The 15679-nt window shown below is 37.1% G+C and overlaps 3 protein-coding genes and 1 pseudogene across 5 annotated transcripts; 1 reads left to right on the forward strand and 3 right to left on the reverse strand.

Moving 5' to 3' along the window:
* Positions 1 to 637: 637 nt before the first annotated feature.
* LOC131783710 (ribitol-5-phosphate transferase FKTN-like) lies at positions 638 to 6557 on the reverse strand. The gene is made up of 8 exons (XM_059100471.2): positions 6386 to 6557; positions 6153 to 6227; positions 4719 to 4928; positions 4150 to 4397; positions 2981 to 3243; positions 2114 to 2247; positions 1627 to 1757; positions 638 to 930 (listed from the first exon to the last, which is right to left on the reverse strand). Exons 1-8 carry the CDS (start codon positions 6500 to 6502, stop codon positions 717 to 719), a joined length of 1392 nt encoding a protein of 463 aa, XP_058956454.2. The 5' UTR covers positions 6503 to 6557; the 3' UTR covers positions 638 to 716.
* A 17-nt stretch (positions 6558 to 6574) lies between these two features.
* Positions 6575 to 9237, forward strand: LOC131783711 (protein FAM151B). Of its 3 annotated transcripts, none has more exons than XM_059100473.2 (2): positions 6575 to 6662; positions 8215 to 9237. In XM_059100473.2, exon 2 carries the CDS (start codon positions 8260 to 8262, stop codon positions 9067 to 9069), a length of 810 nt encoding a protein of 269 aa, XP_058956456.2. In that variant the 5' UTR covers positions 6575 to 6662; positions 8215 to 8259; the 3' UTR covers positions 9070 to 9237. The 3 variants fall into 3 exon arrangements, with proteins under 3 accessions (XP_058956456.2, XP_058956455.2, XP_058956457.2); XM_059100472.2 differs by having other exon boundaries at positions 6597 to 6733; XM_059100474.2 differs by having other exon boundaries at positions 6644 to 6771.
* On the reverse strand, positions 9143 to 13049 carry LOC131783709 (protein FAM151A-like). The gene is made up of 2 exons (XM_059100469.2): positions 12801 to 13049; positions 9143 to 11820 (listed from the first exon to the last, which is right to left on the reverse strand). Exons 1-2 carry the CDS (start codon positions 12844 to 12846, stop codon positions 10325 to 10327), a joined length of 1542 nt encoding a protein of 513 aa, XP_058956452.2. The 5' UTR covers positions 12847 to 13049; the 3' UTR covers positions 9143 to 10324.
* A 1146-nt stretch (positions 13050 to 14195) lies between these two features.
* On the reverse strand, positions 14196 to 15512 carry LOC136277201 (uncharacterized; annotated as a pseudogene).
* Positions 15513 to 15679: the final 167 nt, after the last annotated feature.

Genomic DNA, 15679 nt, shown 5'->3' on the forward strand with positions numbered 1-15679 from the left:
TCATAAAGTCAAAAAAGGCAGCCAATGAAAGAGCCAATAAGAAGGAAAGTAAGCAGAGGATGGTCACATAATAGCTTCGTGCGCCGTAAAACACAAGTGATGTCACGTTTGGTGCACGATCGGCCTCTAAATGGATGCGAGTGTGGCGCGAAATTCTGAACCAATCACAGAGCCTACCAATTCAAAACCAAAGCGATCTTATGAGATATCTCTCGCACTTTCGACATATGATTGAATATTTGAGGTAAATGAGATTTCCGTATACAGTGTATAGTTTATAAAGTGAGATTCCTTGCATTAGCCTTTCAGACGAACGAGAGTTGTTGGTTTACTTTCATCTTATGAGCATACCAACAGTATCTCAGCAATTTGGGTAAACATTGATAACAAGTGATGACATTATTGTTTCAGTTGTGTTATGTATGTTTGTTTTCATTTTGGTTTTGTGTATTATACTTTTCCTTTTTTAGTTTGCTGTCTTTTTCTGTTTTGTTTTGTTCTATATGTGTTCTTAATTTTTACTAAAATTTATTTTTGCAAGGGAAAATGAAGGACCCTAACTACGACCAAACCAATTTCTTTTTAATGGAGAACTAGTGTTTTTGATGCAATGGTCATGCAGCTCTATTTAAAACGATCAGATGTTGTGTTTTTTTAATTATAAATTATTGACAGAAATACAAAAAGTGACTCATAAATATTTCCCCATCGAAGTCTCAAAACAGTTGAATTACTTCATCCCAGTCCTTCTCGTCCCACTGGCCATTCTCTCGCACATTCGGCGGGCTTTCCTTCCAGTTCCATTCTTTGATTGGAATTTGCCAATTCCTGCCGTAGTTTGCCATGATATAAGATTCTGTTTCACAAGGAATTCGCACCTTCATTAGGAGAAACTCTGTCCAACAAAGAGTAAATTTTGGAAAGATGTACCTTTGGGCGAAATGAAGGAAAAAGATATAAATTACTTTTCACGTCTGCCTGTTATATACAAATTATTTGCGAGGTGAATATTATTCAACGGAATACTTGTTGTAGTTGCTCTAGTGTAGATATTTTCCCTAGCGTCTCCTTTATGTCAAAGCCACATTTCATATTTGCAAATGTGAAATGTCGCTCAGATGTAGCAGAGCGCGAAAAAAATTTGCAACCCGCACTAAGCGCGGGAAAACGAGAAACAATCACTCGCTTCCTGGGAAGCCATGGAAACTTTCATTTTTAAAGGTAAGCTTATTTTATCATCCCTGCTTGCAATACTCACATGAACACCCATAGTTTTATACTGAAAATATGCCTAAAAAAAAAGGCTCTGCTCAAATTCACCTTGTCCTAAATCTAAATCCGTTGTTTCCATCAGAATTTCCGTCAATGTTGTTGCAGTTCAAGGCACCAGGTAAGCACGTCTTGCTTTGTGCTACATTTTTTTAAACTTCATCTTTATTGATCCTTATCTAAAATTATTCTTCCCTTCAATTTCTTCCCAAAACTAAAACTATCGGCTATCAAACCTGAAAACTCATAAAATTTCAGGGCTCAAATTAGCCTGGCAAAAATTTATCCACCGCGGGCAAATAAACCAGACTTCGTATTTACAAAGTGGATTTGGTAGCCATCTTACTGATAACTTACTTGAATTTTTTCCCCGTTTTAGCCTGTGTTCCACCATTCCACATGTATTCCTTTTCTTCGTAGAAAAAGAAAATATCTAACTTCACATAATCCTCTTCTGTTCTAAAGGATAACTCAAAGCTATCGTCTATCTAAACAGAACAGAGGAAGAATGGGTAAGTTAAAAAAAATACAAAAAAAAACCAAACAAATTGAAGTCTATGTTGTATAAAAATACGGTTTACCAACAGCGCTTCGGGCATTACACTAGCCTGGAAATCCAGAGCACCTTTATCTCATAAAATAATGAGGTAAATAAAAATCTCTGCCTCTTAAGCGTAATTCAAGAACACATTTGTAAAGATGAATTCAAATTGTAACACGTAAAAACAAGCATTATTTTGCCACTAAAGACAAAATGAGTAATGTCGAAACATGTTTTGTAAACTAGAAAATCTTGTTTGTTTCATGTGAACCCTTGAGAAAGTTAAACTAAAGTAAAGCTTACCCGGCCGAATCTGTGTTTTAAAAGCAGTCCACTTTTTTCAAATTCAGCTATAAGAAGTGAATTATAGTCCTTGATCCAAATACCAAGGTCAACATCTTTACTATGGGGAATAATATCACACTGCCTGAACCAACCTTAAGATTTGTGAGAAGAGAATACAAATATTTTAAAAAACATTGAGACAGTCCCTTTATTGACATGTTATAAAACATTAGTTGGAATACAAAAAGAAAAAGTCCTTAACATTACATAAGAGAAGAATTAACCTACACATGCTGAAAGAACAAAATGTGCTGAACGGCACCAGAAATTATTCTGCAAAAAGTTTGGATGGATCCAAACAATAGTTGCTTCGAAAATTCACAAAGAACTTTCTTCTTGAGCAAATTTTTTTTTGAAAAGGCTGGAAAAGCCTCAGAATTTTTTGACAGACTGTATATAATTGTTTGAATTAGTTAACCCTTAACTCCCATGAGTGACCAAGAAAGAATTTCTCCTTACTATATCTATACAATATAATGCAGACAAGTGATAAGAATAAAGAAAAATATCAATTATGGGCTTGCTAATTGATCTGATACCAAATTCTCCAAACTAACATAATAAGAATAATTTAGCAGACAGTAAGGAGAATTACTAATGAGATCTTAGGAGTTTAAGGGTTAATTCATAGGCTACAAAAGTAACAAACAGGACAAAGAAGGTAAGACTACTAAAGGAATAAATGTCAGAGAATGGTACATGTAGAAAATTGAAAGAAAGGCAGGGGAATGGGGTGTAAACAAGGGAGCAAGTTTAAAAAAAAGTTTTAAGACTATAATCTTGAACTCATCTTGGTTTCGTTAAATCTCCCATGACTTTTCTTACCTAAACATGTTCCACTGCTAAGCCAAAATCTAACACCCAGGCGATCCAGAGTATTGATGGCTGTGGACAAAACTTCGAATGCTTTCTTTTTAAAAAGGACTGCATCCTGGGAAACATCTCTTCCATATTTGCCATAATATGCTTGAGCATTACTGAGATTACAACCTGTAAATTGCGACTGGCTAGTCTCTGAGGTAAGCTTCTTTAGATCAGCAGGAATACTGATGGGTATTCCATCGATAACTTTTTCCACAATGGGGAACCTTTCAAACATAAATTAGAGGTGTTAAAGTTAAAGGGAATATTATTAATGTGATTGTGTGGAAATATTATACCTGCAATTAAATAATGTCAGAAGAATGGTAGCTAACATAACTATGTCATTTTTTCGGTGATTAGAGAAATTACCAGCCTTTGTTTGGTGTTGGGTTAGTTATATATGTACTTTGTTATATCACTTGCTATGTGAATGTGGATAAGGTTGATACTTACAACATAACCAATAACAGTTTTTTGTCAGGAACAAGGTATAAAAAATAAAGAATATTTTTCTTCAATTGGTCAGGATTTAAAGGTCTTGGTAACATGCTCCTTCTCAAAATTTCTATAATACTCCCTTCCCCTCCTGGCAAAAATAATACTTTTTTAATGTATTGAACAAGGTATAAAAAAAATATCTTGTCTTCACCAGGGAGAAAAATATAAATAGTTTGCCTTAACTGGGTCTGGATTTATAGGTCTCCACTAAAAATTTCCATAATTCTCCCCTCCCCTCCAAGCAAAAATTACAGTTTTTTAATTCTTTCAATATATTGAAAAAGCATAAAACTAAAAATTTCTTGTCTTCACCAGGGGGAAAAATGCAAATAGTTTATAACTGAGTCAGGATTTAAAGGTCTAAAATCAAAATTTCCATAATACCAGCACTCCCCTCCCTGCCTTGCAACAATAACAGGTCTTTTTTTTTTTAATTGAACAAGGTGTAAAAACTAAAAATGTCTTGTCTTTACTTGCAAGAAAAATACAAATAGTTTGTCTTCATTGGGTCAGGATTTAAAGGTCTCTTTGGTACACTCTTACTCAAAATTAAATTTATATTTAATACATTCTTTCCCTCCTTTCATATACCTTACACATCACACTTGCGGTAAGTTTCTACATCTGCTTACCTGGTATGAGCTGCAGGATATTTGAACAATGTAGCTGCAGTAATTCCTTGAATAGGTCCTCGCCACAAATAAGATTTCCTGTCATAAAATATGACCAGCTTTATAACTACGTCAGCCTTGGTAATATTACATGAAGATAAAATGGACTTGATACTCAAAAAATCTTTACTTGAATCAAACCATGGTTCTGGAACTTTATCACAGGCAGTAAGGAAACCTTGGGTGTGGAGGCCTGACATAAAACGGGACTGACAAAATAAAAATAAATCAAAGGTCATGTAGATAAAAGCAAGCAGCCTGATCAATTGGTTGCTTCCACAGTATACACCTACATGTAAATTCTTAACCCTTTAACTCCCATGAGTGACCAGGACAGAATTTCTCCTTACAATATCAATACAATATCAACCAGATAAGTGCTGAGAATAAGGACAGATATCAATTTGGGGATAATTAGTTGATCCAATACTAAATTCTCTGAACTAACATTGTGAGAATTGTATGATTGACAGTAAGGAGAATTACAAATTTGATCTGGGAGTTAAAGGGTTAAAAACTGACATACTCACTATTAATGTTGAAAGTGAATTCCTCTGTCCTTTTTCCCATTTTGAATTTATCACACCAAATACAAAACATTCATGTCCACACAACAGCCTACATCCATTTGTTTCAGGCTGGATCACTTCAGATACTTGTGGGTCAAATAACAGCGGGTGAAATAAAAATAATGGAGCTCCATGTTTCTGTCCAACATCTGTGAATACCTCTAGCTGGTTCTAGAGAAAAAAAGTTACATGGCTCTTTTATAGTCAATATCAGTATCCCTTGCAATCCCAAGATCTTAAAGGTATCTTTTCTTTAATGCTGATAATCACATCTTACTGAGAATTGATTTCTGAGAAGCTGAAAAATACACTGTTTCATAACTTTCTTAATCTTTAATCTTAACCATCTATAGGCTTGACTAAGGATTGGTATCATTAAAGGTAGCTACAAGTGGGTATTAATCAATCCTCAGAGATCAAAAAAAATTTAAAGCAATGGCACTCCTTTTGGACAAAACTGCAGTCCATGAAAGGCTGTCCCTAGTTTTTTTGTCAAGTTTCCCTCCAAAAAAAGCTCCTGGTCGAGTGCCAAGAGTTTCAGTTACATGTTCCATCTACAGGAGTAACATGTTCAAATCCATTTAATAACTGAGCCTTCTGTTGAATCATTCTGGGTTGGTTATTTAAACAAGTTTAGCTGTTGTTGACAAAACTGACTCCTAAAAATCCTCAATATAGCTGGACCATTTATCTGAAAATTTATTTTTGAGCAAAGTGTCGAGAGGGTCAAAAGCTAACAGTGGAAGGAAATTTAGTCAATGAAATCATCCCTCTTGTAGAGAAAGCCTGAGGCCCACTGATTATGTAAAAGTGTGGTTTGGGTTACATCTCGTTTAAATAGCTGGCCCTCTGAGTTTTAGCACTAATTGCTAACCTTGAAAGTTTATAGGAGAAAGTGAATGCAACTGCCTGGCCTTTTATGTGGTCTATGGCAGTCTTCAGTTCCTCAGAAAAGTTTCTCATCATCTGTTTTTCCTTTTACTTACTTCAAATTTGTAATAACCACTTAAATTTTCATTAAATTTATATTGTTGTTGCAATCATTTATCTTTTTGCTTCCTCATCATCCATATTATTGATATTATTATTATCATTACTATCATTATCAGAGAATAATGATTACAACAACAATAGTATAAAATGAATACAAACATGTAAAAAATCATTTAACTCATGAAGCCCTAAAAGTAACTAGCATCTACATGTAATTTCCCCAACATCATCACCCCTGAATCAAATATTGAGGTCACGAGAATAAACGAGATGATAATCAACTGAAGGACATCTTGATCGTTAAACAAATTCTCCTTGTCAGCACGTTAGGAAATGTATAGAGAGTAGTATGGAGGATTAGAATGGTGATGTTAGGGTGGAAAGGCTCATGTGTCAACATACCAGTACATCATTCTTCCGTCCACGATTAGAAAGAAGTCCCTGCAAGCTCTTTAACGCTTGAAATCTTGAAAGCAGCTGCGGGTGAAATTTAAAAATACTATGAGGACTAACTGCTATCTGACTTCAAAACTGCCAGCACTTGCTAGTAACGCAGTTACTGCGACGGACATAACTCTGCTGACCTTTTTGTCGCACGAGTTGACATTTATTTTTAAATTAAAAAACGCGCTTACCGTACTATCGATTGCTTTTAGAGACAATAATTGTAGAAATAGAAAAGTCATAGAGATCATCAAAAGAAATACAAGTATTATCCATCGTTTAAGGTTAATTTGATCTCTCATCGGCATTGTCCATTACCCAGTATCATCCGCCATGTTTCTATTCCTCGGCCAAGTCTCTTCTCACTTTTTCCCAACAGTCTGGTAACTATCAACATGGCCGCTCTGGTCTAATAATGAAAAACACGACAAAGGAAGATAATGCGAAATGGAAAAGTTCTCTTTTTAGGTGTGGTATTATTTGTGTTTTTTCTATCGGTTCCGTTCGCCCGAAAAGTATTGCAACCATCGGAAGATAAGGTCTAGTATACTTTTGTGGTACGCGAAAAGATATTGAGGTAGAGATGTGTAAACTTGTTCAACTTCAGGTAATTTAGCGTTAACAATTGAGTTGAAACGTAAATTGACCTCCGTAAAGAGTAAAAAAGCTGACGTTTCGAGCGTTAGCCCTTCGATTAGAGGAATTGTGGGTTGTGTGTGGGTTCATATGCAGAAAGTGGAGCTACGCTATTGGTGGGAGTACGGTGACGAGAAAACAAGAATAAATTAGTTGAATGAAAAGCGCTCGTCGATACTGTGGGGATTAAGAGTACCGATTTGGAAGATAAATTTTTGTTCTAGTGTTTTTCGGAAAGCCGCCCACTCCGAAGAGGGGCTAACGCTCGAAACGTCAGCTTTTTTACTCTTTGCGGTGGTCAGCATACGTTTTCAACTCAGTTGTTAACACTAAATTACCTGAAGAATTAGATATATGAAAATTCATATATTTGCACTGCGGTAGAAAGATGAAATTAGAAGATCCTCGCAGCTAAGAACACTACTGAAACTAGTAGTTGTAAGTAGGACCTGAAAAAAATTTCAGGCCCGTACGGGATTTGAACCCATGACCTCTGCGATACCGGTGCAGCGCTCTACCAATTGAGCTAACAAGCCAACTGGGAGCTGGTCAATGAATTGGGTACAAATAAACATCCGAGAGAATGAAGAATTAGATATATGAAAATTCATATATTTGCACTGCGGTAGAAAGATGAAATTAGAAGATCCTCGCAGCTAAGAACACTACTGAAACTAGTAGTTGTAAGTAGGACCTGAAAAAAAAAAAAAAATTTCAGGCCCGTACGGGATTTGAACCCATGACCTCTGCGATACCGGTGCAGCGCTCTACCAATTGAGCTAACAAGCCAACTGGGAGCTGGTCAATGAATTGGGTACAAATAAACATCCGTTAGCTCAATTGGTAGAGCGCTGCACCGGTATCGCAGAGGTCATGGGTTCAAATCCCGTACGGGCCTGAAATTTTTTTCAGGTCCTACTTACAACTACTAGTTTCAGTAGTGTTCTTAGCTGCGAGGATCTTCTAATTTCATCTTTCTACCGCAGTGCAAATATATGAATTTTCATATATCTAATTCTTCATTCTCTCGGATGTTTATTTGTACCCAATTCATTGACCAGCTCCCAGTTGGCTTGTTAGCTCAATTGGTAGAGCGCTGCACCGGTATCGCAGAGGTCATGGGTTCAAATCCCGTACGGGCCTGAAATTTTTTTCAGGTCCTACTTACAACTACTAGTTTCAGTAGTGTTCTTAGCTGCGAGGATCTTCTAACTAAATTACCTGCTATACTCTCCCACCGAAGCAGCACCATAGTTTTTTTAGAGACTTACCCTCTTTGTTCAACTTCAACCAGGCTGTAAACTTTATTTCGCTGATGTTTGATTGTGTTTGGATTTATGGATAAGATGTTTGACTAAAATTTGCTTGAATTTTCTTCATAAAGGTTGTTGAAGCAGGCCATTTGAAAACTGCAGTAGCAATTGATGACATGATTGGAACCACACAAAACACTTCTGCAGTAAATGTTCTCAAGTTCTTTGATCTAACTGATGGTTTGGAATTGAGCTGGGCTCATGCGGTGAACAGTCAGTTAAAGCTTAAGGAAGCCTTATCTGGAAAGAGTATGATGTTAGAGGCAGATATACTTCTATGCCCCGAAGATGGAACACCAATAATGGCACATCCACCCAACACTGACAGTGATCTTTCACTCACTCGGTTTCTGGAAAAAACTGTTGGTTCGAGTAAAGGACTTAAGCTGGATTTTAAAGAAACAGCTGCAATTGAGCCTTCACTAAAAATTCTTACCAATCAGATCACAGAGCAGCATGGTGTAACTATTCCGATATGGCTTAATGCAGATATCCTCCATGGTCCCTGTCATACAGACTGTAATGATCCTGTTGATCCAAAAGTGTTTCTTTCTCTCTGTGCAAAATATTTCCCTTCAGTTACATTATCAGTTGGCTGGACTACAGGCAATCATATTTCTAAAGAAAATGGTGGTTATGATTGGCATCTCATTTGGCCAATGAAAGAGTTGCTCTCAAATTTGACTCAGCCAATCACTTTTCCAATTAGAGCCAATTTGATTGGTAATTCAATAGAGCAGTTAATATGGCTTCTTGGTCTCTCCGATGAGTACACCCTAACAATCTGGTCAGGAAACTTTGACACTCCAAACATGAAAGACCTTGCCACTCTGCGTAATAGAGTGTCTGACAAAACAAGGATCTTTTATGACCTGCCTTTAGATCAGGAAACAAAATTCAAGGAAGAACTACAACATTACAGATAATTTTTAGAGGCCCTCATACTGATGTAAGAGGCTTCTTTTTAACTCATATTTGAAGTAATGATGGTAATAATAATAACAATAATAATAATGCATTTAATAATTGTAACTACTTGAAATGAATGAGAAACCAATTAAAATTCATAAAAGTGTGAAAATTTGCACTTCCTCTAGCTTTTAATATGAAGACATATCTTTTATAACTACTGTTTCCATCTCTTGATTTTAAATAACATGATGTACAAATACCTTTATTGCCTATTTAAATTGAGTTTGAAGTAATTGGTGTTAATTACTAGTAGTTGACTGCAGTTTTCTCTTAGAAATGATTACCCTACTGTTGTACTCTCCATTGTTGGAGACTTTGTGACATGTGTCAGATGATGAGTGTGAACATTATGTCAAGAGCTGGAAGCACTGCCTGTAGTGATTTTGGGACATTGATTGGTTTGCATGATCGATGCAACCTTGAATAACCTTTCAAATTAGTACTTAGCAACAACCAATCACAATGTAGAGAATATAATATAAGAGAGTGATTTCTTACAAATTTTGCAGAGTAGCTTTTTACACACCCATTGTAAATAAGCGAATAAGAGAGTGGAATAAAACAGTTTGATTGAGTTTGGTTCATTAGAATTCTATCCCTAGTAAATGGGGCAAAGTTTACAAAATCATCAGTTTGAAAACCTTTAGAAGACAGTGTCCTCTATAGCCCTCTTTGTATACAATTGCATCATATAAAGGTTACCTTCATTGGCACAGAATATCTAACTAAAAGGGAACCAAAAACAAAAAATTTGTTTGGGACTAATATATCTTTGTTGTGAGTGCATCCCTCGTCTAAATCTTTTTTCTTTATTATTCCAATATTTAAGGAATGTTGATGTCCTGTAGATATTGTTCTACCAACCATTATGCTAAGGCACTGCGACCTTAAAGCTTGTGCATGTACCATATAGAGCTTATGCATGCATATCTACCTTGCAAGTTGTTTACTTTGCAGGATTGGTACACTTTCAAGCAAAGCTGTTACTTCAAGATAGCAGTAGCAAACTTAATGGATGGTCAAAAAAATTTTCAGTTGCCTGTCAAACGTTTTTTTCAATTTCTCAGAGTAATCATTTCCTAGACAAAACTGTGGTCAAGTAGCAGCAACTGGTGTATAGTTACCTTAGTTAAATGATGTCTAGAGTTCTCTTGGTATGTTTACCACCTATAAGTAAAAGATTCTAGGCAAAGTCACTATTGTTCATATCTAAACAAAACTATGAAACAGTGCCATCAAAACAAGTGAAATTATTCCAAAATAACACCTCAAGGAGCTACAACCTGCCAACCCAGGCAGTGCAACTGCAAAGTGAACATCTCTCACAAGAATTGCATCTGACAGTACTCCTGTGGTGATTAAGGCATAACCCCCAGCCGGCTCGCTTTTTACATCCAAGGAAACAGTTGCTTTACTTTCATGGTTTTCCCTTGCAGTAATTTCACATTTGACAGTTCTCATTTCTGTATCAGTTGAATCTTCTGAGATTTTAAAGTTGAACTCACCCTTACCACTTTTTACTGATCCTTCCTTCATATCATTTTCAGCTATAGAGAGTTGAAAGTTGCCATCGCTGTGCAGCAATAACGAGACTACCTGACCTGAGAGTACAGCCTCACCAGTTTCATCTTTAACATGCAGTTTGATGGTAACACTTCCACTCTCTCTAGCTCCATCAAGCTTGATGAAGGAAACATTACCTGTAAATTCTGAGAATGCACCATTTGATACTTTGTACAGAGTCTTCTCAGAAACAACTGTTCCACCCTGTCCTGAAAACATTACACTGTTATGACCAACAAGAACATCTTGGCAATCCTTTGCAGCTGAAGCTTTCCATTCAAAAGCCTCTTTCTTTTTAACAATGTCACTGTTGGACTTTAGAGCATCTTCAAAGGCATTTTCCTGATCAGGTGGAAGGTCATAATAGATTCTTTTAAATGACACATTATTACGTAGAGCAACAAGGTCTAGAGGATCAAGCTTATCAGTTGTAGAAGACCAGATTGTCACAGTGAATTCTTCTGACAAGTCAAGTAACCACTGAAGCTGATCCCATGACCTTTGCACAAGATTAGCACGGAAAGGAAAGGTGATTGGCTGTGCAATCTGGGATACAAGTTTTCCCATTGGGAGAACTTGGGACCAGTTGTAGTAGTTTTTTGATGCTGTCATATTATTTCCTGTTGTCCAGCTAATAGAAAGGGTTGCATTGGGGTAGTAACTTTTGCACAGAGACAGGAACCTCTCATGGTCCACAGGAACACAAACTTCATCATAGCAAGGACCAGGTAGTATATCAGAATTCAACCAAATTGGGTTGGTGACCTGTTGCCCAGACGTTACATTTTTTATCATCTTTAAGGCAGGTTCCACTACTTGAATTGTCTTGAAGTCCAACTTGATTCCTTTGCTGAGTGAGGTGGTTGTTTTCTCCAGAAAAGTTTGCAAGGTTAGGTTGCTGTCTACAGCTGGGGGATGGGCCATCACAGGGGTTCCATCCACCATGTTGTTCCGCATCAAGACATCTGCCTCCAACATCATTGTCTTGCCTGACAGCCCCTGTTCTAATAACTCAGGTGAGTTGACAGCATGTAACCATGTGACATCATTTCCATCAGTCACTTCAAAGAACTTCAAAATGTCATCTTGGGCATGATGAATCATCTTACAAGGCACACTTATTACAAATGGGTAAATCAATCCTATAAAGTGAAAAAAGGAAGATAATTTAGTCACAGGACCTTGCCAGTACTCAAAGTACATTCTCAAGTCTGCCAAGTCCACTTCTCTTTAATATCTAATTAAATGACCTCCCAAATGCACATAATCTAGTAAAAACATTTCTCTGATGACTGGTCTTTTTTATTCACATGCTTATCCCAGACAGACCAAATATGTTACAAGTTGTTCACAATGATGAAGATATTGGACTGGCTTAAAGCCAAAAAATTATCCCTTAATATTGCAGTAATAAATTATATTGATATTTTTCTCTTTTGCTCAACAATTTATATTATTATAAAACTTGATATTATACTGGTATTGGGCAGGTTGAGGTTACAAAGTTTCTCAGAATTTGAATCGATCAGCATCTCCTGCGGAAGTACGGTGTACACATATGTCATGTTACTAAAAAGATATCAAAGTATATTGGTCAGGAATTAGAAGAAAATCTGACTCACTTCTCTCTTTCTTCAAATCCTTTTTTATCTTCATAATATACCCTATATAAAGGATATTACATGGCCGCTTGAAGATACGAAATTTCTCTTCGAGTGTCGAAAATTATTTCACGAGTGGGCAAAGCACCAATATCAAAGACGCTGAGAGAATTCCTGACTGCCGGGCATTTAGCCGCAGGGAATAAAATAATTGATTAAATAAATAAAAGAGCAGAATTCGAGCTACGACCAATTCGGCAGCGCGCTCTTCCGAATGCAGTCTCCTTCGTGATTAGAAAGTCAATCTTGAATTTCCTTGACCACAATAAGTTTAAAAAAGATCTTTGCCTTGGATTCAGTAGCTGTGCTGTTGCAAATTAAAGCCCTTAAGGACAAACTACATTGATGCACACGACACTTTGTTACTACATTCATGTAAGCTTAAAAGCTTCACATCTAGGAGATGAAAAAGTGAAAAATTAAAACCCCAACTTATATAACCACAACCTATTTTTTCTTACCAAGATATGTGGCAAGTAAGACGAAAATTGACGTCGCCATCCTCATCCTTGAGAACCTACAATAATTGAAGACGTTCAACTGTTTGAGTAAAATTAGGACTGGGCCGGACGATTCATGAATCGCGTGACTTTGATTCGATTTTGTAGAGAAGTTTCTAAGGAAACTGTCATACTGTAGGTCCTCCCACCCCGCTCAAATTATTAGGGTGAAATTAGGGTGGTTTTGCAAGAGGACGGGAACGTCATTTCAGAAAGGGAAAGCGCACGGATAGTCTGGACACGACTCTATTTCGACTTCCGGTGTCTACGTTGCCGTTCTTCCCAAACAACTTCAGGACGCTGGTTTCACCGTCGCGATCAAAACGCCTGGGATTTGCGTAAATTTTGCGCTTAAAAACGAGATAATGCTGTTTGGAATTATATCAGGAATTATTTCAGAACTCATTTCCAGGATAACCTGGTCCTTTCCTTTGGTTTATTGGGTGTATTTTGGGAAAATTTACCGCTTCATTTATGCTGCATTCCCGAAAGGAAACAATCGTTGGCAAACGCCGGATCCAAGATTTTAGGGCTCAGTACACTTGTAATTGAGCAAGGCTTAAAACAGCGAAAGGGCTGTTCTTTGAAAACTCTAAGAATGGGACGCTTTTAATTTTATCATGAATCAATTCATCAATAAATTAAACTTGCTTCATGTTGAAGTTTATCAAAATGAAATATCACGGCGCTTACCTACTGTATTATTCGGTGTTATCTGTTGTTATTGTCGTTTTTACTATGATTGAAAACTTTCTGCGAATTGAGGTCAGAGATGAAAAAAAATGAGAATAGCTCAAGTATGCACTTTTTTTTATGTTTGAAATTTTTGATCAGCGCTGGTGAAAACTAAGACAAGAAAGTCATGTTCTCGCTTCGAAATAAAATGACAATCAATTTGATTTCGGCACAGCTTTCTAAATCAATTAATTTGATTCAGTCTTGAACGACTTTATTCCTTTAAAAAAATTAAATTAAACAAAAACGAAAAAGAAGTAAAACAGAAACGGAGTCTTATTCCTAAGTCAAACCGTTTCGTTGGTGACTAGTTTGAGTTAATTTCATTCTTTCACGGATAAATAAGAACTCTCGTAAAAAACTCCATAGTTGGGTCACTTAGTTTCTACATGGTTTCGCCATAACTCCTGATAATTCCGTTCAAAAAGCATTTCAACTCTAAGAAGGTGGTGCTCAAAAGAGATGTACTGTCATAATCGAGAAGAATATTCTGTAAACAAGGGGAAAAACGACGACGATTTCCAAATTATCCTTTACAAAATTATGAAGAAAAACGAACAGTGCTGAAATCTAGTAGCACGAAACGAAATGAAAGCGACACAAATCATAGAAAAAAACTATTTAGTGGGCTTCAAAATTTGATCGATGTTTTAGTCTTGCATAACTGGTTGTGAAACATGCAATAAAGATGTTTACGTTGGTTTGAACGGGTTTGCATTCATCTTCAAAGGTGTGGTACACTTCTACCATTTCTTCATTAGCTACTTCAATTCTGTGTACTACTTGTCTGTCATCAGTGATGATGTTGAAGAATTCTGACGGTTTGACACATGTGGTCACTTGGGTTTGGTTAGGGCGTTGCCCGAACTTTCCCCAGAAAGAATTCAGCATTGGTTTAGCGAGGGAACGTAGACCGGGGTTCTTTTCGACTTTGGCGGGGTCTAGTTCTATTCCTTCATGCGGTTTGTAGTCATCGAGATACTTTCTTTTCTTTCCTTCGGTGGTACATTCGGAAGGCCAACCAGAAGCTTGCTGTTTTAATTTTATGAAGGTTTTGATGTAAGGGGAAAACAGTTGTTGTGGTTTTTGTTTAAAATGCCAAACTTCGTAAATGTACATGATGACGTACCTCTTTTCCACAGCTTTTTGTCGTTCCAGGGTTGTCCAAGTACCTGTGAGGCATCTTTCCTCGACAGAATGGGGGCACTTGTCGCTTCTTTCTAGGAGTGCTTGTTTTATGTTTTGTTGCGCACGGGAAGAGTAGTTTTGATTCGTACCTCCATGGTAGAACTGGATGGTACGGCTCATAGGGAGGTAGAATTTTGCATTTTATCAATCCATAGTATCTTGAGATGTCTGTTGTTCTTGGTTGGTCAATGAACTCGGGATGGCAGATGGGGTATTCGCATTCCAAATTTGCACATGGGTACAGTGATATTATGTCTCTATATTCGATCTTTTCATTTTCATTTTCTTCAACTTTGTGGTGAAGTTTAATGGCATTGGTTCGACCACCAAAGAAGGCTTCTCGGGAGTCGAGAGGTGGTACGATGTCGAGTTTATCGACGAACGCTTTCAGTTGAGGATCTGTTTTTTTTGCATTCCATTCCATTCGCATTCCCACATCTCCTTAACTCTGTAACCTAAGGCGGTTAGTTGCTGGATTTTCATTCTGGTTTTCTGCCGGACATCACGCATGGTTTGATTCTGATGAATGGGGTGTCTCATGGTACGGTTTGGGAAGCAATCTAGACAGCCATGGTAAAAACATCCTTGAAACTCGTAGGCGGTACGTGTTTATGCGTCGTAGCCGTCTACTAGTAATCTTTGAGTTCCATTTACTATTCTTCTTTCGCCTTTGTTTCTTGCATGGGCAATTCGAGGCAGATGGTTGGTTTTGTGGAGAAACAGTATGACCTCAACAGTTGTCTCTTCCATCCATGCAAACTGGAATTATTTCAAGCCCTCTCTAACATGGAATGGTATGTGAAATGCCCCTTCTCTCGAGAGTGTGGAGTCTTTGCGCATAGAAATATGCAAAACGCTTACATGGGTATGCTTAATAGAAAAGTACACGACACCTACAGGAAATTGAACCGAACCAT

This window comes from Pocillopora verrucosa, chromosome 12, assembly GCF_036669915.1.
Source record: "Pocillopora verrucosa isolate sample1 chromosome 12, ASM3666991v2, whole genome shotgun sequence".
NCBI classification, from domain to species: domain Eukaryota; kingdom Metazoa; phylum Cnidaria; class Anthozoa; order Scleractinia; family Pocilloporidae; genus Pocillopora; species Pocillopora verrucosa.

Excerpts from the sequence above, each read along its gene's own strand:
- LOC131783710 (XM_059100471.2), bottom strand. The coding sequence starts at position 6,502 with ATGCCGATGAGAGATCAAATTAACCTTAAACGATGGATAATACTTGTA. Across the intron at positions 4,398-4,718 it reads ATTCACTTTCAACATTAATA|TCCCGTTTTATGTCAGGCCT; the intron begins GTGAGTATGTCA and ends TTATTTTGTCAG. Across the intron at positions 2,248-2,980 it reads TAGCAGTGGAACATGTTTAG|GTTGGTTCAGGCAGTGTGAT; the intron begins GTAAGAAAAGTC and ends ACAAATCTTAAG.
- LOC131783711 (XM_059100472.2), top strand. The coding sequence starts at position 6,635 with ATGCGAAATGGAAAAGTTCTCTTTTTAGGTGTGGTATTATTTGTGTTT. Across the intron at positions 6,734-8,214 it reads TGCAACCATCGGAAGATAAG|GTTGTTGAAGCAGGCCATTT; the intron begins GTCTAGTATACT and ends TTCTTCATAAAG.
- LOC131783709 (XM_059100469.2), bottom strand. The coding sequence starts at position 12,846 with ATGAGGATGGCGACGTCAATTTTCGTCTTACTTGCCACATATCTTG. Across the intron at positions 11,821-12,800 it reads CTTACTTGCCACATATCTTG|GATTGATTTACCCATTTGTA; the intron begins GTAAGAAAAAAT and ends TTCACTTTATAG.